This window comes from Typopeltis vanoorti, chromosome 2 (genome assembly GCF_054136105.1).
Source record: "Typopeltis vanoorti isolate ZY-2024b chromosome 2, IOZ_Tvanoo_1.0, whole genome shotgun sequence".
NCBI lineage: Eukaryota > Metazoa > Arthropoda > Arachnida > Uropygi > Thelyphonidae > Typopeltis > Typopeltis vanoorti.
In genome coordinates this window covers 95,914,744-95,939,881 of record NC_143550.1, presented here as the reverse complement: position 1 = coordinate 95,939,881, position 25,138 = coordinate 95,914,744, and the positions used below count along the sequence as shown (strand labels likewise).

Genomic DNA, 25,138 nt, shown 5'->3' with positions numbered 1-25,138 from the left:
GACAGAATGTCCTTGGGCCATTCAGAATGACCTTGACATTGACTGCCCAGGCCAGACTGAGTTATGCAGCATAGAAACATGCGAGTCTTACAACACTTAAAAGCAGCAGCAGTGGCACATAAAAATACTGGTTTGATGAATAAAACATCAGTGACACTGAATATGTTATGCTGTTGAAGAGGAGGATGGATAAAGATACTTTCTAACACAAAATGTGCTGTTACACATGCAAGCATCACAACTTAATTACACTTTGAATCAAAGAAATACTGTGTTATTGTGCCATATTTCTCTAATTTACAGTTCTAAGAAAACATCAGTTTATGCTGGTTTTCCATCATCAGTTTATACTGTCCAAGTAGGAAGCTGACTTGTTTAAGCTGTGCCAGTCACTTTCCCCTTAAGCCGAATAGTGCAAAGTAACTAATGTTCATCACAGTTCATGCCCTCTTTATTATTTGTAAAGTTGACTGCTAAAATTTTCAGGTTATTTTTTATTTTAATAGTACATACTGCATAAGCTATTGTAACATTCTGAAATTTAAATTAATACTGGATTTTAATTTTTATAAATTCATACTTTTCTTATGTCTTTCATTATTATTTGCATTTGTACTTTTCATGTCATTTTGTGTGTTTTATATAAAGTTCCTGCCAATACTTGGTGTTTTGTCATCAATGTACAATTTTCTGTCATTTCCTTTGTTTATGTATGGTTCTTGTCATATCTAAACATTGTTTTCTCATTAATATACACTGCCATTTCTGTTTCCTTTGTTTCATGGGAATGTAGTAGGGCATAAGTATTCACTATAGTGAACCTTTCACTATAACATATTATTTGTGTAGTTCCTAAGGGTTTGCTGTAATGGGAATATTGAAGAGACTCTCCCCAGTTTATGAGATTATATATATTAAGCACTCTGATAAGATTATATTGATCCATTCAGATAGATTGAAAAAAATATTATCTCAGTAAATGGTCTTCTATTATTCCTGGGGAAAAATTTAAAACAGTTTATAGAGGAAGATCTTTTATCTAAATCTGTGATAAAAGAAATAATACTTCAAGTATACAAAGCTTTGCGCATGGTTGCCATAAAAATTATGAATTAGAAACCATTATCAAAGAGCTCAGAATATGAGTTCAGAAGTATTAAATAGAGGCAGGTATTCTCTCTTCTGCTGATGATACTGATGTTGTGCAGGAAAACTTTGATGAAGATATACACTTAGGTTGTAATCCTGATGACATACATATCGTAAATCAGGATTTAGAGGATGTGTCTGTATCTAGTACTGTCATCAGGATCAGCAGAGTCTAATTGCTATGAAACTTCTAAAAAGAAATATGATGATGATGATGATGATTTAAAAAAAAAAAAAATTAAAGGGGAGGAAAATTTCAGTTTTATTATATATGTAAACATTTCATTAACCTTTGAGTTAGTATCCATTAATAATGCTTTGTATGAAAGAAATATTATAGCATATGGCCTATCGCAAACTGTTTAATTGTGGTATTTTATTGGTATTAAACTTATAAAAAGGATATACCTCAAATTGATTTCTGTAACTGGATAAAACTTGAGAAGAAAATATTGACCTTCATGATGAAGTTTTTGCCATTAAAGAACTGTAGCTTTGTTTATGCAACAAGTGATGATTTTGCTTTCATTTTCACTGCCATGTTATTTCACCATACCTTCCAGTAGTGTTGTCAGAGGTACATAATAAGAGAGAAAAAACTGTTTATTAGAACAGAATACATTCTGGAAGTTAGCAATTTTGTGGAGAAATAGTGTTGAGGAAATTACATACTTTAAATTCGATTTTCACTATCATGTTATTTTACTATACCTTCCAGTAGTGTTCTTGTACAAAGGTTGACATAATAAGAGAGAAAATAGTCATAAAAACCATTTTTTGTGCTTAGGGATAAGGAAGAAACTTCCAGAAGAAAAAAGAGGAGCTTTAAAATTATCTTTTATTTCAAGGAAACAGAAAAAGAACAGCTATGTTAAAGAGGACATTTGAGAAGAATTATGTTCTTGCTCAAGAAATGTAGTGCACAATCCCCCCCCCCAAAGATAAACAGAGATTGTTAATTAATTAGGTTTCACTGACCACTGCTGAGAGAAGAAAGAAGAAACAGTGCTTATTAAGTTTGGAGTTAACTGATTATGTGGTGTTTGTGTTCTTTATGTGTGATGTAAAGTTTGCTGGTCCTTTCTGTTTGGTTTATAAGTTTTATTTATAATGCTGATTTGTATGTAGCACTTGCAAATGCATTTTACACAACACACACAAATACAATTGGCTTCACCTTTGCAATACCATAATTTACACTAATTATTGCTTGTAAATATCAGTTTGAATTTATTTTATCTCACTTAGTTTCTTCATTTTTTTTAAAGTTATTTATATAAGAATATCATGGATACAAATCTGTCTTATTAACTGGAAAAAGAAAAACTAGTTAATAATTCACTCTGCACACAACTGACAGTGTTATGTTGTCACTGTACTATTTCTTACCATTCTGTTGTTTACAGTTTCCTGCTATTTCCTTTGTTGTTTGAGAATGGAGGCGGGGGATTGTTTTTTTTATCCCTGAAATGCATTGCAGTGAAAACTGCACTATAACAATCTTTTTGATAGTTCCTAATGATATGCTATAGTGAGCACTTGCTGTATTTCTGTACTAGGCACTTTTCATTGATACTTAATAACTGACTTTTCATGAAAGATTTATCATTATCATACATCTTCAGTGACCAGTGAAATTTTGGTCTGCTTGATTTTTGTGTTCCTTGACAGTGGCGGCTCGTGGTTTGAAATTGTGGAGGTGCTGCAACTTTCCAAATATACATATACACTGTAAGTACAGTGTATGAGTAAATTTTTAAAATGGTAAAAATTTAAAAAAAAAAAAATGTTTATTATCGATAAAATTATACAGCTTGATATAATTCAAAATTTACTTTAAAATAAAATATATTCTTCTTAAGTATAAAGAGCTAATAAGCTTCATTTCGGCAATGAAAACATTACTTAAATTAAGCGGATATTAAATCCCGCATAGTTTTAAAACCAAATAAGAAACTCAAAGATCGGAATCAGAGAGTTTCTTGCCGAATATAGTAAACTATAAAGTATCGGCGACACTAGCGTTAGCCAATGCAAGTGATCCTAGTACGTAGTACAATATCGGGCAACTCGTGGCAGAGGTGGAGGGAGTTCAGATCTCTATTCTTAGGTATTTTCCATAATGTAAAAACACATTTCCTAGGAAATGTATGCTGTTATTACATTATGGAGGGAGGTCACTACCCAGACCGGTTTCAGCCTTTTTTGAGGCTTCATCAGTGAGTAGCTATGCGGGATTTAATATCCCCTTAATTTAAGTAATATATTCTTCTTGTTTTGTATCATGAAAAAATATTGTTTATTATCAATAAAATTATACAGTTTAGTATAATTCAAAATTACTTAAAAATAAAATCCATTCCTTTAATTTCAATTAAAGGAATGGATTTACAATTTTTGGACATTACAATTAAATCCTTTACTTGTAATGTCCAAATATTTAAAGAGGGTAAACACGATAAGCACTATGAACCCTGTACTACTGGCACAAACTGTATATAATCAACAGTGGAACTGTGTGATGGACAGTGCCACATTACGCTAATAGCTCGCATCTCACTATGACATGCATATGCTTGCTCGCGTAGCAATATGACACTGTGGTAAACACAGTGCTGCTATCCTCTTAAGTGCTATAAGATGGGTTTATTTTTTTATACAAAATAAGAGAATTGTATAGGATTGTGATGATAAAATTAAATATTACAAGTAAATATAAATAAATTAATAAATATATTTATATGTCGAGAAAAATTTGGGGTGCTGCAATCAATTCCGCAGTGCCTATGCATGAGCTGTCCCTGTTCCTTGATAAAAACATCATCGATCTTATTTAAACTGACCAAATGTCATATCTGCCATGACATTTAGGTTATGTGTTTGTGTGGTTTAAGCCCCAGTCAGGTTGTTAAAGTTCCAAATTCCCACTCTATCTTTCAGTATCTGGGTGGATACCTGCTAATTAATAGGTATCCATCCAGATACTACTAATAATTTTTAGCTATATTTATTAGAAGGTAGAAAAATAAATTTGGTACATCGTTCAGATAATTTTATTCTCAAACATTTCTGGTTTCTTTTGTAGAAAACTTATATGTTTATTGATGCTAAAAGCTTCAAGATTCTAGAAAATTCTTATTACTCTAGAATTTTCAAATGACCCTTCTCAAAATTTGTTTAGGAGATTAAAAAAAGTCTTCACTAAGAAGAAAAGCAGCTAAAGGATAAGAATTAATACTGAAGCTTTTCTGTAATGAAGTCCATATTGGATGATCATGCCTGATGACACCATCATAACATTAAGAATTGTTTCAGAAGCAATAAGTCATTTTCAAAATCTAAAATAGATTCATGATATATTGAAGAGCTCTGTTGGGGTAGGGGGGGAGAGCATTGTAGATTCATCACTCATCGTATATGTATGTTTAGCCTACAACAGTATAGATTATGCCTTCATTTGGTTTTGGTGGTAGAGATCAAATAAGTATAATAAATTTAGTTTAATCCTTTATCCAAGTGTCCTGGTGTTGTATCACTTTACCCCAGTCCTGAAGATACTTTCAGGCGCAAACTTTGTTTGCTCACACTTGGATAAAGGATTAAACTAAATTTATTATACTCTAACCAAGTGAAAAATAAACTTTCAACATCTTTCTCTAAATCCAGAGTAATTTATTAAAAAAAGTGGCACACCATTTGGCAACTCCTATAGGTATAGATGACCTGCGAATGCTTCTGCTTGGTATCTCAGCTTGGGCCTGGCTCCCACTGAAGAGACCTCAATAAAGGTCGAAACTAGTCTGGGTAGTGGCCCTTTCCTTAATGCATAACATTAGACATATCCGCAAGGAGATGTGTTTTGCATTAAAGGAGATACTGAGGCAGGAGTGTTGGTAGCTTGCTACACCTTTGCAACGAGTTGCCCTGGTGTTGTATCACTTTACCCCAGTCCTGAAGATACTTTCAGGCGCAAACTTTGTTTGCTCACACTTGGATAAAGGATTAAACTAAATTTATTATACTCTAACCAAGTGAAAAATAAACTTTCATCATCAAATAAGTAGTGAAGAACTATTGAAAATAAAAGTTCTAAATGAAAATTATTTTTCTATTATATTATTGAACCTCCCTAAGTATTAATTTTCAGTAGACAAAAATGGATACAAACTTATGTACATGTTTCAAGTCTACTTATTGTGCAATTTCATTCTCCAGTTCCACAAAAATCATTTAGGAGTGAGAGGAGTCTTTCATTGCAAGGACAATGAAAGACCGATTCTGTTCATGAAAATTTATATATTTTATCAAGATTACTTTTTTGTGATTATGTATAATACCTTTTGTATTACTTAATCCTCTTCACTCCACCTGGGAGCATAGGTCTTCTACCACCATTTTTCTCCGGACTCTGTTTCTTGCTTCTGCTTTTATTTGGTTCCAGCTTTTATTGATATTGGTTATTTCTTTCAGTATTGTTCTTTTACATGTTTCTCTTGGCCTTCCTCATCTTCTTTTACCCTGTGGGTTCTTTCCAATCTAAAGCCTGTTTATTATTTTATCTTCTTTCCTCAACACATGCCCCAACCATCTCTATTTCCTTTCACGTATCTGTTCCAACATGGTTTTTGGTTTGTTCTCTGCCATAATTCTTCTTTTGATATTTGTTTTGGCTAATATATTCCCAGTATCATTCTTAAACACTTGTTTAGGAAAACCTGGGGACTGTTAACTATCTTTTTTGTTTAACATCCAAGTTTCTGATCCATACATTAGTATTGCCTTTACATTTCAGTTAAATATTCTCATTTATATTAATATTAATACATAATCACGTTTTTGTGATTATATATTAATACGTTTTGTATTTTATATTGGAGTGCTTAAGGGTAAAAGCTGTATAACTGAGAGGAGACCTCCAGATAGCCTTTAAAGGAATGTGGAGAACCGACCAGGGCTTCTGACCTAATGTCCAATCCTCACTTTCTCGTGGTGCACCCTGTTGGGTATCCAGGTAGATACCCAACAGGGTGCACGAGGATGGGCTGGCAATTCGAAATTTAGCCGACCAAATTGTATTCCTATTGGTTAAACCAAAATACAAAATGATGGTACAACATGACAAAATTTCATGCCAGCTGGGGCATCGCCCGGTTAAACAAGGCCCCCGTTGTTTTCGGCAGGAAACTAGGGCGAACAATGAAAAGTCAGCTACGGGAACAAATCTGAAAACACACCCCAACTCAACATCACCAGAGTTAAAGATTGGTACTATCAACATAAGAAGCCTGAATGGCAAAGAAATGGAGCTAGTGGAGGAATTAGATAAGTACCAGATCGACATATTATGGGTGACTGAAACAAAAAAGACAAAAACTGGTGAGATCTTTCTGAGCAATAAATACAAAATGTTATATTCAGGCAATGAAAATCAAGGAAAAGAAGGAATAGCCATAGTATTCAACACAAAATACGAGGCTCATCTTCTTGAATGGCAGGCAGTGTCAAGTAAAGTGATTTGGGCAAATATCTGAATGGGGAACTGGACAGTGAGACTTATTTGTGCCTATGGTCCCACAGAAGATTCTACTAAGGTAGAAGTGGAGCAATTTTTTGAGGCTCTAGAGAAAGCTACTGACACAATGAAAAAGGAAAAGTTGGTCCTTTTTGGGAATCTAAATAGCAGAGTAGGAAGTGATTATCAGACATACAAAAATGTTTTGGGAAAATTTGGAGAAAAGAGCAAAGCTAATAATAATGGCAAATATCTGTTGGATTTCTGCTCATGACATGGACTGGTTATTTACTAACACCATGTTCCAACATAAAAATGTGCACAAATTCACATGGAGAGAAGAGGCAAGGAATAAGAAAAGTTTCATTGACTGTTATTGTTGATAGTGATGTTTTCTCCCTGGTGCAGGACACCAGAGTGTACAGAGGATTTGAAATTGGAAGTAATCACTATTTAGTCTTGAGCAGTATAAAATTGAATTTCATATTGAAAAGAATGACATGTAAGAAATTTTTAAAGCGAATAAAAGTTGAGCAGCTCTCAGATGTGAACTGTAGACTAAAATACACAAACATTATTGAAGGAAAAATGAAAGAGTTTCAGAACAGGAACCAAACCCTGGAGATTCAGTGGCAAGCCTTGAAGAATACCCTGATTGATTCAGCTAGAGAGGCATGTGGTGAAGTTGTCTGCAAGGATAGAAAAATCAGAACTCCATGGTGGACACAGGAAGTTAAAGAGGCAGTGAAGGAAAAGAAGAAAGCATATCAAAAGTTCCTGTCAAATAAGGCAGTTTTTGCTCTTAGAGAATACAGAGACGAATGTTAGAAAGCTAAACAGTGTTAAAATTGGCTAAACAAAAGTCATGGGAGGACTTTGGCAAGAACATAGAAAATAAATATCTAGAAGGTGGCAAAATATTCTGGAGGTTGTTGAAGAAGCTTAGGAATGGAGGAAAGAGTACTGTAAAAGGAGTTAGAGATGATAAAGGTGAAATGAAAATGGGAGAAAAAGATATCCTTGAAGTGTGGAGTAAACAAGCAGTGATGACAGCACAGTGATAAAAAAAACGCTGAACAGGCATGCAGTCAGGAATACATATCCATACTTGAAGTAGATAAAGCCATCAAAGGCTTGAAATGTGGAAAGGCAGCAGAAGTAGATGATATTCGACCAGAAATGCTGAAGTATGGCGGTATAAAAGTCTTACAGTGGCTGCACTGCATAGTTCAGAATGCCTGGGCAGGGTACGAATTCCCAATGATTGGAGTAGAGCTCTCATAGTACCTATATATAAAAAGGGGAATAAAACTGAATGTGAGACTTACAGAGGTATATTCCTATTGAGTGTTCCTGGTAAGATATATGCAAGTATACTTGAGAAACAGTTCAGAAGAATTGTGGGAAAAAAGCTTGGTGAAGAACAAGCTGGATTCAGGTCAAATAGAGGCTGTCAGGATCAGATCTTCACTTTACGACAAATAGTGGAGAAATCATGGGAATATAACAAAGATCTGTATTTATGTTTTGTCGATTTGGAAAAGGCATATGACAATGTGCCAAGAGAGAAGCTCTTCAATTCACTACAGTTATATGGTGTCAATGGGGCATTATATCAAGCAATACTTAGTGTTTATTTGAGTTGTAAGTCAGCAGTTAGAATTGAAGGAAGTACAGGAAGATGGTTTAATGTTAAATTTGGTGTGAGACAAGGATGTACGTTATCCCCTCTGTTATTCATTATCTATATGGATCACATTATGAAGGAAAGTGGTGTTAAACATGATATCAAAATTGGAGATGTTAATTTCAGCTCTTTGCTTTATGCGGATGACGTTATACTTCTAAATAAATCCGCTACAAGTCTGCAAAATTCTCTGACTAAATTGCATAACTGTTGTAATAGATATGGTATGAAGGTCAGCAATAAAAAGACAAAGACAATGAAAATAGGCAGAATCATTGAAAATGTCAACTGTGTTGTGAATGGAGAACCTGTGGAACAAGTAAAATATTTCAGCTACTTAGGCATGATTTTTAGTGAAGATGGTAAATTAAATATGGAAATAGACAAGAATCAACAAAGCTGGTATGGTAGGAAGTCAATTGAATAAATTCATATGGAATAAGAGAGAAATTAGTTGAAACACTAAATTAGCTATATACAAGACAGTGTTCAAACCAGTTTTAACTTATGGATCTGAGAGCTGGGTCAGAAGTAAAACACTTGACCGCAGATATGAGAGTCCTGAGAAAGATTAAAGGCATGAACAGATGGCATCAAAGGCAATATCATATTAAAAATGAGAATATTAGGAAAGAACGTGACATTGTCTGCATCCAGGAATGCGTTAACAGAGCTAATCTCAGGTGGTATGGTCACTTAAACAGAATGGGCGAGGAAAGATTAGCAAAACAAGTGTTTTCTGCCAAGTTGGCAGGAAAACGACCCAGAGGAAGACCAAGATATAGGTGGAGTGATACAGTAGAAAGTGCCTTAGACGATAGAAATATAAGATCTGGTAATGTTGGAGTCTTGACAAGTAACAGACTGATTTGGAGGAAAAATGTAGATAGGAAGTTAGTAATGATGTAAATTTTTCATGTAATACTATCATATCCTGTACACCCCTTGAGGATACATGGCAGGAATTTGATGATGATGATAACCTTTTGTATTGCCAGAATAAAATTAACAAATTCATTTTTATTAATGTTTTATTAATAAAATTGTTAAAAAATATTTTTTTTTTGAATGAAATGATTTCCATTATAGACAGTGTTGCCAGCTTCAGCAGTTGATGTTTATTATCGTGATGAAATAGGAAATATTTCTACTAGCCATCTTCGTGTTCTAGAGGATTCTGTAGAAGTCGAACTAAGACCCCGCTTTCCATTATTTGGTGGCTGGAAAACTCATTATGTTTTAGGATATTATGTCCCTACCTATGAGTATCTGTTTAATTCAGGTAAGAACCTCATATATTGCATAACTTACTATATATATCAATTGTGTGCACAGTACTCCTACTACAAACTTTTAGTGTAATTTAAGTTTGTAAAAATCTCGCCAGGAATACTTTGTGGGCAGTGCCTACAAAGTCACATACGGTCGGAAACGACTCAAAGGGAAAATCAGTCAGTATTCATGTCTTAGTAATACAGAAGGTTCTACTGTGGGTAGAGTAGAAGTATAGGAGTTTTTTAAGTCATTCAAGAAAGATGAGATTAAAAGGAAATACCAGTTCTTGTTAATGATATAAACAGCAGAATAAGAAATAACTATCAGATATATGCTTTGGGTGAATTAGGAGAAAAGGGCAAAGGTAACTGTAGAATCTGCTGGATTTCTGCTCAGAACATGGATTTGTCATTATGCACACCATATTTTAACATAAAGATATGCATAAATTCACATGGAGAGAACATGCAGGAAAAGTTATTGATATTGTTGGTGATATATTCAGGTTCAGGATAAAAGAACATATGAGGGATCAAAATAGGATGTAATCACTATTTAGTTTTGAGCAAGATAAGAATGCATATTACATTGAAAAGAAATCAAAGAATGAATGTTGAGCAATTCTTGAGGTGTGCTGTAACTTCAAATATATGAATGTCATTGAATTCACTTGGGTTCATTTTCTTAAGATTATAAATAATCTTAAGAAAATGAACATTGTTGATTTCACAGGAAAGACAAAATGGCGCTTCAACTTCATGAGGAGATTCTAGTAGCAAGACTTATATGTTGGTTAGACATAACTGGTAATTAGTTTACGGAATTAACAATGCATATAAAATATATTAATTAAAAGTAACTTTAATGAATAACTTCTATATTTCGGACAACGTCACATTGCCATCTTCAGGAACATAAAGATATGGTATGTGCACTAGGAACTAACACAAAGCAAATGAGGAAGAAAGCAAGAAACTAATATTGTTCCTAAAGTCCTAATGGTGCCCTCTTGCGGGCTAATTTGGTAGTCTTGGCAGTTGGGCTGGAGTTCTCATAATGAAAGTCTCCCAAATTTGGGGCAGTTTCATGCACCCAAATTTGTTGAGGTTAGGAACGTTTTTTAGAGCTGCTGAAGATTCTTTGAATAATCTTTTGTATTTAAACTTGCTGTGATGAATTATTTTTGTTTTCTTCCAACGAATTTTATGGTGGGTATCTAAGGCATGGTCTGCCAGCCCAGAGCGGCTGTATGGTGAAACCGGATGTAGTCTTGGTGTTCTGAAATCCTGATATTTGTTGTTCTGCCTGTTTGGCCAAAGTAAGACAATTTGCAGCTGCAAGGGACCTGGTATATACCAGGTAGGTCTAGGGGAAGTGGTTGGTCTTTGGTAGAGCGGATAAGGGATGCCAACTTTTTATATGGTCTGTAACAGGAAGTAAGGTCATATTTTTTGAGGATATTGGTTATTTTCTCAGAGGTGCCCTGGATGTAGGGGATGGTGATAGACTTGGGGGGGGGGGATTGCTGGTGAATGTATCTGCCAGTGTGGGTGGGTTTTCTGTAAACAGAGAAAACCAAAGATCCATCAAGCTGACGGGTGATTAAAGTGTCTAGGAAGGGGAGGGTGTTGTTTTCCTCTTTTTCTAAGGTGAACTGGACTCTGGGGTGTTGGTTGTTTAAGTGTGTTAGGAAGGAGTGGAGTGTGTCTGAGCCATGTGGCCAAATAGCAAACACATCATCCACATAACGAAGCCAAATAGTGGGTTTTTGTGGGGCAGAGTTTAAGGCTTTCTCTTCAAATGTCTCCATAAAGAAATTGGCCAAAGGTGGGGAAAGTGGTGAACCCATGGCTGTCCCCTCTATCTGTTTGTAGAACTTTCCTTGCCAAACGAAATAGCCTGAGTTCATTGTGAACTGAAATAGGGCTGAGATATCGGGAGGAAACTTGGCTTGGATGAGCTCAAGGGTTTCTTTGAGTGGGACATTAGTGAATAGGGAGGAGACGTCAAAACTGACCATTATGTCAGTGTGTTGGATGATTCCCCCATATATAAATTAGCCAAACATTTAGCCAAAATGCTCACACACTACACTGGCAACACACCATCACACATAAAAAACTCAGCCCACTTTAAAGCAAGTATAGAAAACCTCACACTCCAACACACTGACATAATGGTCAGTTTTGACGTCTCCTCCCTATTCACTAATGTCCCACTCAAAGAAACCCTTGAGCTCATCCAAGCCAAGTTTCCTCCCGATATCTCAGCCCTATTTCAGTTCACAATGAACTCAGGCTATTTCGTTTGGCAAGGAAAGTTCTACAAACAGATAGAGAGGACAGCCATGGGTTCACCACTTTCCCCACCCTTGGCCAATTTCTTTATGGAGACATTTGAAGAGAAAGCCTTAAACTCCGCCCCACAAAAACCCACTATTTGGCTTCGTTATGTGGATGATGTGTTTGCTATTTGGCCACATGGCTCAGACACACTCCACTCCTTCCTAACACACTTAAACAACCAACACCCCAGAGTCCAGTTCATCTTAGAAAAAGAGGAAAACAACACCCTCTCCTTCCTAGACACTTTAATCACCCGCCAGCTTGATGGATCTTTGGTTTTCTCTGTTTACAGAAAACCCACCCACACTGGCAGATACATTCACCAGCAATCCCCCCCCCCCCCAAGTCTATCACCATCCCCTACATCCAGGGCACCTCTGAGAAAATAACCAATATCCTCAAAAAATATGACCTTACTTCCTGTTACAGACCATATAAAAAGTTGGCATCCCTTATCCGCTCTACCAAAGACCAACCACTTCCCCTAGACCTACCTGGTGTATACCAGGTCCCTTGCAGCTGCAAATTGTCTTACTTTGGCCAAACAGGCAGAACAACAAATATCAGGATTTCAGAACACCAAGACTACATCCGGTTTCACCAGTACAGCCGCTCTGGGCTGGCAGACCATGCCTTAGATACCCACCATAAAATTCGTTGGAAGAAAACAAAAATAATTCATCGCAGCAAGTTTAAATACGAAAGATTATTCAAAGAATCTTCAGCAGCTCTAAAAAACGTTCCTAACCTCAACAAATTTGGGTGCATGAAACTGCCAAGACTACCAAATTAGACTGCAAGAGGGCACCATTAGGACTTTAGGAACAATATTAGTTTCTTGCTTTCTTCCTCATTTGCTTTGTGTTAGTTCCTGAGTGCACATACCATATCTTTATGTTCCTGAAGATGGCAATGTGATGTTGCCGAAATATAGAAGTTATTCATTAAAATTACCTTTAATTAATATACTTTATATGCATTGTTAATTCCGTAAACTAATTACCAGTTCATGAGGAGAGAAAGGTTGGCCATGAGAACACGAACCAAGTTAGTCCAGAAAATGCCACCAGCTTATGAGGATGAAATCCAACAATTTTACTCCTATGTCATAAAACTTCGGAAAAAATATGCTTTTGAACCAAGTCAGATTGCAAATATAGATGAGGTGCCTCTCAATTTTGATGTGCCTTCCTACAGAACTGAAAGGGGGGCAAAAACAGTGGCAATCAAATCAAGTGGTCGTGAAAAGACACACTATACTGCTGTCCTTTCATATCGTCTAGATGCAGATTGGAAATTTTATTTCTGAAGTCCACAGAATTTTTTATATATGTAGCAGTTCCTCTAGTTGAAGAAGTGAGTAAAATTGACAGAAATTTTGATATTTTGTAAGTGGGACAACCTATACGGTCTACAACCAGTCCTAATGGAATTCCTGGCTTATGTACTTTTGGAAGACCATATAATCTCGGTGCGTGCCCGAAGGAGGTCTTTAGTGTTTTCTTTTTATCTTCATCCCATATCGATATTTTTTCTTACGAATAAAGAATAATTTACGTGAGTTAATTCCATTATTATAATAGTTAGTAATATATCTACTCACGGTATTTCCTTACTGAAACTTATAGAACTATTAGTGAGCAGGAGCTATGAGGAATTGAATAAACTTGATGTAAATAAGATTGTAGGACTTGATTCTATATCACCACGTGTTTTGAGGGAATATTCCCAGGAGTTAACAACAGCATTTACATATATTTTTAACATGAGTCTCACACTGGGAGAAATTCCAAAAGAATGAAAAGAGGGTAAAATCGTTCCGATTCATAAGGGAGATAATAAGGCTAGGACTTTGAATTATAGGCCAGTCTCTGTTTCTGGAGTTGAGATTAAAATGTTAGAGAGGTTAGTTAGGACGAAGATTCAGAATTGGATTGACAACAGAAAAATACTCTTTGGTGGCCAGCATAGGTTTGTTAATGGAAGATTATGTTTTAGCAATCTGCTTACCTATTATAATAAAGTGACAAATGCATTGGATGAGTGTGATGCGTACACAGTGGCATATTTAGATTTTGCAAAGGCTTTTGATAAATTGCCACATGACAAGCTGGTAATTAAATTGCAATGGATGGGGCTAAACAGTAGATTAGTTCACTGGATTGGAAATCGGCTGTCTGATAGGTAACAGTGCATCATCTATGGAGGAGCAACATCCCGGAAGAGGAAAGTTACTAGGGGGGGTGTACCCTCCAAGGGTCTGTTTTGGGTCCAGTGCTGTTTAATTTGTATGTAAATGATATTGGGAAAGGTCTGAATGGTGATATGCAGTTGTTTGCAGATGATGCCAAGTTGGGGAGCTGTCAGGAGTAGAGCAGTTGCTGTGGTTTTGCAATAGGACTTGAATACATTGGCTGAATGTGTACATGAGTGGAGATGTCAATTCATTGTTGCAAAGTGGAGAGAGAGAGGATATGATAGAGGCATATAAACTGTTAAGAAGTTATTACCAGATTAATGTCAGGGAGATTTTGCATAGAATGGGTGAAGATAGGAGTGAACAAGAGATCATTCCTGGAAGCTGTATAAGGAGAGTGTGAGCAAGGGATGAGGAGCAGGTTTTTTGTATGGAGAGTGGTGAGTGATTGGAATTCATTGCCTGAGAGTGTGGTGAGTGCAGAAGTAGTGAACATATTCATTGCTTGGCATGGCATGATAAACTGCGTGTAACAGTGGGACCTTTCGCAGTTGTCTCTTGACTCCATGGAGATTGTAATTTTAATGATAATAATAACCTTGGCATTGGAGTTGCCTCAGCTTGCAGTATTTAAAGAACATTAACTCTGCACATGATCCTGAATATTCACATTTTATTAGTTCCCTGATTAGGTGTTAGCCTGATAAATGTTATTAATTTTGTTCGCATCATATTGTACAATACAAAATCTTAAGAGAGCAACGACTACATGTTAAATACTCCACAGCAATCCAGCACAAAAAGTTAAATTGATCCTTAAATGAACTCTCAGTAGGTGCATAATCCAATATTAAAATATGGAGCAAAGAGACTAATTTGGTATAAGAAACTCTAATAGAGAATATTATGAATGTATTTGTATTTTATAACAATATTTAAAATACAAATATATTCATAATGGGTGCTCAAGGGTCAAAGCTGTATAACTGAGAGGAGACCTGCACATAGCCTTTAAAGGAATGCGGAGAACTGACCAGGGCTTCTGACCTAATGTCCAATCCTCGCCTTCTCGTGGTGCACCCTGTTGGATATCTACCTGGATACTGAGCGAACAATGGGCTGGCAATTTGGGATTTAGCCGACCAAATTATATTCTTATTGGCTTAAACCAATATAGAAAATGATGGTACAACATGACAAAATTTCATGCCGGCTGGGGCATCACCATGTTAAACAAGGCCCCCGATTGTTTTTGTCAGGGGAACCAGGGCGAACATCGAAAAGTCAGCTACTGGAACAAATCTGAAAGCACACCCCAACTCAACATCACCAGAGTTAAAGATCAGTACTATCAACATGAGAAGCCTGAATGGCAAAGAAATGGAGCTAGCTGAAGAATTAGATAAGTACCAGATCGACATAATAGGAGTGACTGAAACAAAAAAGACAAAAACTGGTGAGATCTTTATGAGCAAGAAATGCAAAATGTTATATTCAGGAAATGAAAATCAAGGAAAAGGAGTAGCCATAGTATTCAACACAAAATGCGAGGCTAATCTTCTGGAATGGCAGGCAGTCTCAAGTAGAGTGATGTGGACAAATATCAGAATGGGGAATTGGACAATGAGACTTATTTGTGCCTATGGTCCCACAGAAGGTTCTACTAAGGTAGAAATGGAGGAATTTTTTGATGCTTTAGAAAAAGCAACTGACACAATGAAAAAGGAAAAGTTCGTCCTTGTTGGGGATCTAAATAGGAAATGATTGTCAGATATACAAAAATATTTTGGGAGAATTTGGAGAAAAGAGCAAAGCTAATAATAATGGCAAACAGTTGTTGGATTTCTGCTCAGGACATGGACTGGTTATTATTAACACCATGTTCCAACATAAAAATGTGCACAAATTCACATGGAGAGAAGAGGCAAGGAATAAGAAAAGTCTCACTGACTATGTTATTGTTGATAGTGATGTTTTCTTCCTGGTGCAGGACACCAGAGTGTACAGAGGATTTGAAATTGGAAGTGATCACTATTTAGTCTTGAGCAGGATAAAATTGAATTTCATATTCAAAAGAAGAACATGTAAGAAAGTTTTAAAGTGAATTAAAGTTGAGCAGCTCTCAGATGTGAACTGTAGACTAAAATACACAAAGATTATTGAATAAAAAATGAAAGAGTTTGAGAACAGGAACAAGGCTTGCCACTGAAAAGATTCAGTGGCAAGCCTTGAAGAAAACCCTGATTGATTCAGCCAGAGAGGCATGTGGTGAGGTTGTCTGCAAGGATAGAAAAAGCAGAACTCCAATGTGGACACAGGAAGTTAAAGAGGCAGTGAAGGAAAAGAAGAAAGCATATCAAAAGTTCCTGGCAAATAAGTCAGTTTTTGCTCTTAGAGAATACAGAGACAAATGTAAGAAAGCTAAACAAAAGTCATGGGAGGACTTTGGCAAGAACATAGAAAACAAATATCTAGAAGGTGGCAAAATATTCTGGAGGTTGTTGAAGAAGCTTAGTTAAAGATGATAAAGGTGACATGAAAATAGTAGAAAAAGATATCCTTCAAGTATGGAGTAATTACTTTGAATAATTGCTAAATGAAACAAGCAGTGATAGCACAGTGGTAAAAAACACTCAACAGGCATACAGTCAGGAATACATATCCATTCTTGAAGTAGAAAAAGCCATCAAAGGTTTGAAATGTGGAAAGGCAGCAGGAGTAGATGATATTCGAATCTGAAGTATGGTGGTATAAAAGTGTTACAGTGACTGCACTGCATAGTTCAGAAAACCTGTACAGAGGGATGAATTCCTGATGATTGGAGTAGAGCTCTAATAGTACCCATATATAAAAAGGGAAATAAAACTGATAGTGAGAATTACAGAGGTATTTCCCTACTGAGTGTTCCTGGCAAGATCTATACAAGTATACTTCAGAAATGGTTGAGAAGAATTGTGGAAGAAAAGCTTGGTGAAGAACAAGCTGGATTCAGGTCAAATAGAGGCCGCCAGATCTACACTTGACGACAAACAGTTGAGAAAGCATGGGAATATAACAAAGAACTGTATTTAAGTTTTATCGATCTGGAAAAGGCATATGACAAGGTGCCAAGAGAGAAACTATTCACTACGCTACAGTTATATGGTATCAATGGGGCATTATATCAAGCAATACTTAGTGTTTATTTGAGTTGTAAGTCAGCAGTTAGAATTGAAGGAATACAGGAAGATGGTTTATTGTTAAATCTGGTGTGATACAAGGATGTACATTATCCCCCTCTGTTATTCATTGTCTATATGGATCACATTATTAAGAAAAGTGGTATTAAAAATGATATCAGAATTGGAGTTAATGTCAGCTCTTTGCTTTATGCAGACGGTGTTATACTTCTAAATAAATCCACTACAAGTTTTCAAGATTCCCTGACTAAATTCAATAACTGTTGTAATAGATATGGTATGAAGGTCAGCAATAAAAAGACAAAGACAATGAAAATAGGTAGAATCGTTGTGAACGGAGAACCTATGGAACAAGTAAAACATTTCAGCTACTTAGGCACAATTTTTAATGAAGATGGTAAATTAAATATCAAAATAGACAACAGAATCAACAAAACTGGTATGGTAGGAAGTTAGCTGTATAAATTTATATGGAATAAGAGAAAAATTAGTCAGAACACTAAATTAGCTGTATACTAGGCAATGTTCAAACCAGTTTTAACTTATGGATCTGAGAGCTGGGTCAGAAGTAAAACACTTGACCAAAGGCTAGAGACCACAGATATGAGAGTCCTGAGAAAGATTTGATAAGTGAACAGATGGCAACAATGGCAATATCATATTAAAAATGAGGATATTAGGAAAGAACTTGACATTGTCAGCATCCAGGAATGTGTTAGCAGAGCTAATCTCAGATGATATGGTCACTTAAACAGAATGGGCGAGGAAAGATTAGCAAAACAAGTGTTCTCTGCCAGGTTTGCAGGAAAACGACCCAGCGGAAGACCAAGATATAGGTGGATTGATACAGTAGAAAGTGCCTTAAATGATAGAAATATAAGATCTGGTAATGTTGAAGTCTTGACAAGTAACAGACTGATTTGGAGGAAAATTGTAGATAGGAAGTTAGAAATGATGTAAATTTTTCATGTAGTACTATCGTATCCTGTACAGCCCTTGAGGGTACATGTCAGGAATTTGATGTATTCATGATGTATTTGATGATATATTCATAATATTCTATATCATTAATATTAATAAATATTATTTATGAATTATTAATAAATACATGTTTTGAAAATGTATTAGAGATTATGAGAAAGCTTATGTTTTCATAAGCTGTGATTATTTTATTTTATTTTTACATTTGGCTATAAAATATGAATGGATCCATAATATCCTCCTTTCAGTATCTTACTAATGAAAATTTAATCCTCCCTACTTTGAATACTTTACGGTTTTATTATATTTATTATATTACTTTCAAAGATTATCTGAACAACTTGCATCCCAATATAAAATTCATTCTTGAACTAGAACAGCACAAAAAATTACATTTCCTTGATATCTATCCTTGTTGAAGTATATAAAAGAGAAAAAAAGGTTGTCCTTCTCTATATAGAAAACCTACCATGTTGGAAAGATTTTTACATTTCTTCACATAACCATCCATTGCGAAAGATAGGCATAATTAAAACTTTACAAGACAGGGCATACAATATAGCAAGCATGTCAATTAAAAGGAATGAAGAACTGCACTATCTGAAACATAACTTCTCACTTAATGATTTTGAAACCAAGACAATCAAAAAAAATCTTAATACATCTCCTGCAACTCCCTTACTTAAACAAGATTTCAAGAATACAATCATGCTGCCTTACATCAAGAATGTCACAGACAAAGTGGCTTCGTTGCTCCGTGAGTACAACATAAAAGTGACTTTTTTACCTTTACAAAAAATATCAAGATTCCTATATCCTCCAAAACCTTTGCATCACCCCATGAAAAAACTACAGAAAACTGTAGAAAACAATGAGATTCATTGCTCTTGTGGCATTTGTTATGTAGGCCAGACAGGCAGGTTGGGAGAGATCTGCATACGTCTGAACACATAAAAGATGTCAAAAAGAGAAGAGCATAAATCACACCTGGCATTCCACACAACCACTACTGGCCATCAAGCACTCTGACGACAAAAGAAAATGTCATATATTGACATCTGGGATTGGTACGAGGATATACATTGAGATTGGTCAGTCAATTTAGCACTTGTGTAAAATTGGTGATTTTTGTCTGTTTTATCATGTTTTTTCCTTATAAAATTAATGGTTTATAGTATATTTAGTATTTGATAACATTTTTATTAAGATATTTCAACAATAAGTATAAATTTAAAATGATGCCAAAAATGCACAAGAAACGTAATGCTAAAAAGAGCACTGCAGGCAAGAGCAAAAAGACTAGCTCTGCTAATGAAGTTATTGGAGTTGTGGAGGAGGTTAATGAAAATGAATTAATCCCCAGAATAGCAAAATTAAAGCAAATCATCAGACAAACAACGCGGGAATCACAAAAAGTTGAGAGGTGTTTAAATGAGCATAGGGAGAAAAGGAAAATTAAGCAGCAAAATAAGAAACAAGAACGCATGAAAACGGGTAATCAGGAAGTAACAGAAATCAGGTAAGTGACGTTGTTGGTAAAAAGAAAGAAGCTATTTGGTGTAGTGACTCTATAATAAAACATGCTATTGATGAGCGAGTTATAACTTCTAGTTTTCCTGGAGCGAAAATTAAGAACATAAAGGAAGCAATTCAAAAACAGAAAAGAAAAGTAAATGAAATCGTAATTGTAGTAGGTGTGTGTTATGATCCTTCGAGTCGTTTCCAGCTCCTGGCAACTCCACAAACATCACTCTCCATTCTGATCTGTCCCTGACCATGTCTTTCAGAACCTCCAAGCACACTCCAGTTGCTTCTTTAACTCCATCCACCCATCTAATTCTTGGTTTTCCTCTTCTCTTACTTCCATCAACTTTAGCAAGCATCATCATCATCTTCTTCAGACTGTCATTTGCTCGCATAATATGTCCAAAGTATGACAATTTTTGCTTGATGATCATAGCTTCAAGGGAGCAATCTGGCTTTATTCTGTCTATCACTGATTTTATTGGTTTGCTTTGCAGTCCATGGTATTCTTAGTAAGCGTCTCCAAACCCAGAATTCAAATGCATCTATCTTCCTTCTTTCACTCTTTCTCAGGGTCCAACTTTCACATCCATACAGCACCACAGGGAATACCATTGCTTTCATGATTCTGATTTTTGTTGAGAGGCTGATAACTTTATCTTTAAAGATCTTGCTTAAATTTGTCATTGCTTTTTTTCCGAGTAATAATCTTCTAACTTCTTCAGTACAATAACCATCTTTATCAATTCGGGATCCTAGGAACACAAAATTGTTAACTGCTCCCATTTTCTCCCCATCTATTTCAAAATCATTAAGTTCACATGTTGCCATAACTTTTTCTTTTTGAGATTAAGTTTAAGACCAATATTTAGTACTTTCTTCTTTAACTTTCATTATAAGTTCCTTCAAATCTTCTTTGCATTCTGCTAGCAAGGTGGTATCATCTGCATACCTCAAATTATTAATATTTTTTCTACCAATTTTAATTGCAACTGAAGACTCCTCCAGCCCTGCCATTCTTAAAATGTATTCGCTGTACAAGTTAAACAGGTATGGAGATAAAATACATCCTTGTCGCACCCCTTTACCTATTGTGAAATACTCAGTTTCTCCAAGATCTGTTCAGACAGTAGCTTCTTGTTCATAATAAAGATTCCTCAGAAAGGATAATGAAATGCTCTGGGTCACAGTTTCACATGATCTACAGAGTCAAAAAAAAGCCTTGCTATAGTCAAGGAAACAAAGGTAGACATTCTTGTGATATTCCTGTGCTCTTTCTATTATCCATCTCACATTGGCAATTTGTTGTCTTGTTACTTTTCGAAATCCTGCCTGTTCATCTGGCATTTCTCTCTTCATTAATGGTTCCAGTCTTTTCTGAATGATCTTAAGTAAGACTTTACTTGCATGAGAAATCAATGCTATAGTTCTGTAATTTTCGCGCACTCTTGCATCGCCTTTCTTCAATAAAGGTATATAAACTAATATTTTTCCTTCCCTAGGCCATGTAGTTGTGATCCAAATTTGCTGACATAGAGCTGTTAAAATTTTAACTGCCTCTTCTCCCTGTGCTTTGAGCAGCTAAATGGGTATTCCATCTCCTCCTGATTATTAAATACTTAAAGAATTGACAGTGTATACTAGAAATATAAATTAAATGAAACTTTAATATATACTTTCCAATATTTCGGCAACGTCACGTTGCCATCTTCATGGGAACTTAAGATAAAGACAAATGCACACGAGTACTACACAACAGCGAATGAGAAATGAAGCGAGGAAGCTGCCGTTTTCCTAAAGTTCTAATGGTGCCCCCTGGCAGGCTATATTAAGTGTTGTTAAATTGTGATTGATAAAATTCCTAAGAGAATTTATTCTTTCATAATTTAACAAGTAAAGATCCTATAATAGAGAATTTGCTTGCATCTAACAGTGTAAATTACATATATGTGAACCAAATTGGATATATTAAACATAAGGATAATAATTGTGAAAATACATAAAAAAGAAGTGTTATTCCATTATGCAGAAAGATTATTTAAGCTAGTTAAATATTGGCGGTAAAATTCTAGAGGAAAAAGAATGTTAAAGTATGATTAAAGCAGTATACCATTCCTAGGAATTAGATAGACAAAGCTTAGATAAATGACTCACAATTTTTAACGATAATTGTAGCGTAATCCAAGGCCAAGAGCACAGGATTAAAGGAAGTTGCCGCAAGCATATCGTGTGCACACGGCACTTGATAAGTAGGCAGAAAAGAAGAAATCCTCTACCGAGAGATATCGCGTTGAGGGGGAGATTACGGAAGGTGCCGATAGGGTGCGGAGATATAAAGGAGTTAGGAACCTCCCCACGAGGCTTTTTTCCTGGTGATTTTGGTTTTGGTGTGTGGATTTCGCGAGTGGAGGGACGGTTTGAGAGCATGAGGGGAAATCTCTGCCTTGATGCCTGGCAGACAGAAACAGTAGACGCCACGTATCCACGGGAAAGGTTATGCATCGCAAGGTCCGAGGTGAATCACATTACTCCAGAAGAAAAGGGTAGTCTGCGAAGAGGCCTCAGAATCTAGGTAAAAAGGCAACACGTGTGAAAGAGTACTTTGCCCCAAGAATCCTATTGAAAAGGCATAACCAACTGAAACGAATGGGCCAGCATATAATCGAGGAATTCCAGGTACCAATCCCAGCACAAAGAAATCAATTTGTGGGTCAAAAGACGAGTAAAGAGAGGAACAAGCACAGGAGATAACTATAATACGGTATCGTGAAATTTTATTGTTAAATAGTGTAAATAAATGATATGTGAATCAAGATCTAAGGACTTAACAAAGATAAAACTTAGGACTGTAGCAAATTATAAGTTGTGAAAGTAGACAAATGTAACTTAAAGAGTGATAATCTTAGGATGTGTGAATACAAGGTGATAATGTATGTTTACTAGGTTTTAATTAAGAGACTTATGAGGATCTTATGTGTGAAGTAATATAGAACAGCTCTATTGTTAATCCTATGTGAGTTATGAGAATTTACTGTTCGTATTTGATAACTATGATAGCACATAAATTTGTAGTTTAGAAATGATCTTTCCCAGACTTCCATGAACTGTATATATATATGTTAGAATGTTAAATAAATCTTTTGCTTACTCTGATTCAGTTGTTTGTTAGTATTATCCGATGCACCACTTGCTAAATATGCGAACCAAAGTGGAGATTTGAGTAGTGTGTCTATGGTCACGATTGCATGGTTGTTAGTCATTGGTGTATAGCTGGGTGTTCACTTCTTGTTTAAGATTTTTTCCTTTAAACTAATTGTCCTAAGTGGCGCAGCAACAACAAATAAATGTCTTTGAATTTTATGAGAAGAAGAACCTCAGAAGCTTTGTTACATTAGGATTTTGGCTCTACCCCAGGGCAGTTCCCTTTGTACTTAGATAATACCATGTGACACCAAGAGGCGAATAAATGTAAAGAGCATAGATATCCAAGTTATTAAGAAAAGGTGACACAACAGTGTTCTTGGCCTTTGGGCTGAAGTTCTTCTGATGTATGTTTCCCAAATTTGGAGCAGTCTCATGCATCCAAATTTGTTGAGGTTTGGCATGTTCCTAGCTGATTCCATGAATAGTCTTTCATATTTGAACTTACCGCAGTGTATTACTGTGGCTTTCTTCCACCTTATTCTGTGGCGAGTATCCAGAGCATGGTCTGCAAGCCCAGAGTAGTCCTTCTGTTCTGAGATTCTGATAATTGCTGTCCTGCCTGTTTGGCCAAAGTAGGACAATTTACAGCTGCAAGGGACCTGGTATACACCAGGTAGGTCTAGGGGAAGTGGTTGGTCTTTAGTGGAGCAGATAAGGGATGCCAATTTTCTGTATGGTCTGTAACAAGAGGTCAAGTCATTTTTTTTTTTTTTTAGGATTTTGTTGATTTTTTCTGAGGTGCCTCAAATGTAGGGAATGGTGATGGATTTAGAGTAATCTTTTTTGTGGAGGGGGGGAGGTGGGTTGTGGATAACTGGTTTTAGTTGTTTTTTTTTTTGGGGGGGGGGTAGCCATTGCTGAGAAAGTGTTAAGGATGTGATTTAGTTCAGTGGTTAGGGCTTTGTCATTTGAAAACAGATTAGTTTAGCCTTGTTGAATAGTGTCTTAATAACTCCATATTGTTGTGAGAGGGTGGGGGGGGGGGGGGGGGAATGGTGATGGATTTAGAGTAATCTTTTTTGTGGAGGGGGGGAGGGGGGGTTGTGGATAACTGGTTTTAGTTGTTTTTGGGGGGGGGGTAGCCATTGGCTGAGAAAGTGTTAAGGATGTGATTTAGTTCAGTGGTTAGGGCTTTGTCATTTGAAAACAGATTAGTTTAGCCTTGTTGAATAGTGTCTTAATAACTCCATATTGTTGTGAGAGGTGGGGGGGGATGGTGATGGATTTAGAGTAATCTTTTTTGTGGAGGGGGGGAGGTGGGTTGTGGATAACTGGTTTTAGTTGTTTTTGGGGGGGGGGGTAGCCATTGGCTGAGAAAGTGTTAAGGATGTGATTTAGTTCAGTGGTTAGGGCTTTGTCATTTGAAAACAGATTAGTTTAGCCTTGTTGAATAGTGTCTTAATAACTCCATATTGTTGTGAGAGGTGGGGGGGGGGGGTTGTTGGTGAATGTATCTGCCTGTATGGGTGGGTTTTCTATAAACTGAGAAAACCAAGCTTCCATCAGGTTGGCAGGTGACTAGTGTGTCTAGGTAGGAGGCTATTGTTCCCCTTTTTTTCCAGGGTGAACTTGATTCTGGGGTGTTGGTTGTTTAAGTGTGTTAAGAAGGAGAGGAGTGTATCAGAGCCATGTGGCCAAATAGTGAACACATCATCAACGTAGCGAAGCCATATGATAGGTTTTTGTGGGGCAGAGTTTAAGACTTTCTCTTCAAAAGTCTCCATAAAGAAGTTGGCCAAGGGTGGGAAAAGTGGTGAACCCATGGCTGTCCCCTCTATCTGTTTGTAGAATTTTTTCTGCCAAATGAAATAACCTGAGTTCATTGTGAACTAAATAGGGCTGAGATATCAGGAGGAAATTTAGCTTGGATTAGCTCTAAGGTTTCTTTTTGGGGGGGGGGGGGGGGCATTTGTGAAAAAAGAAGAGACGTCAAAACTGACCATTATATTGGAGTGATACTGACTTTGAAGTGGGCTGAGTTTTTTATGTATGATGGTGTGTTGCCAGTATAACTTCGTAAGTGGGGGAATCAATGCCATCCAATATGGGACGTAAGTAATGGCACATTTTCTTTATGTATTTTTG

The 25,138-nt window shown here is 36.2% G+C and overlaps 1 protein-coding gene across 1 annotated transcript in view; it reads left to right on the top strand.

Moving 5' to 3' along the window:
* The window catches only part of LOC150109273 (dolichyl-diphosphooligosaccharide--protein glycosyltransferase subunit 1), a 156,357-nt gene that overhangs the window by 51,898 nt on the left and 79,321 nt on the right, over window positions 1-25,138 (top strand). The window contains exon 5 of the mRNA XM_090406891.1: window positions 9,438-9,630. Coding sequence (XP_090263017.1) covers window positions 9,438-9,630 — 193 coding nt within the window. The remainder of the gene's footprint in view (window positions 1-9,437; window positions 9,631-25,138) is intronic.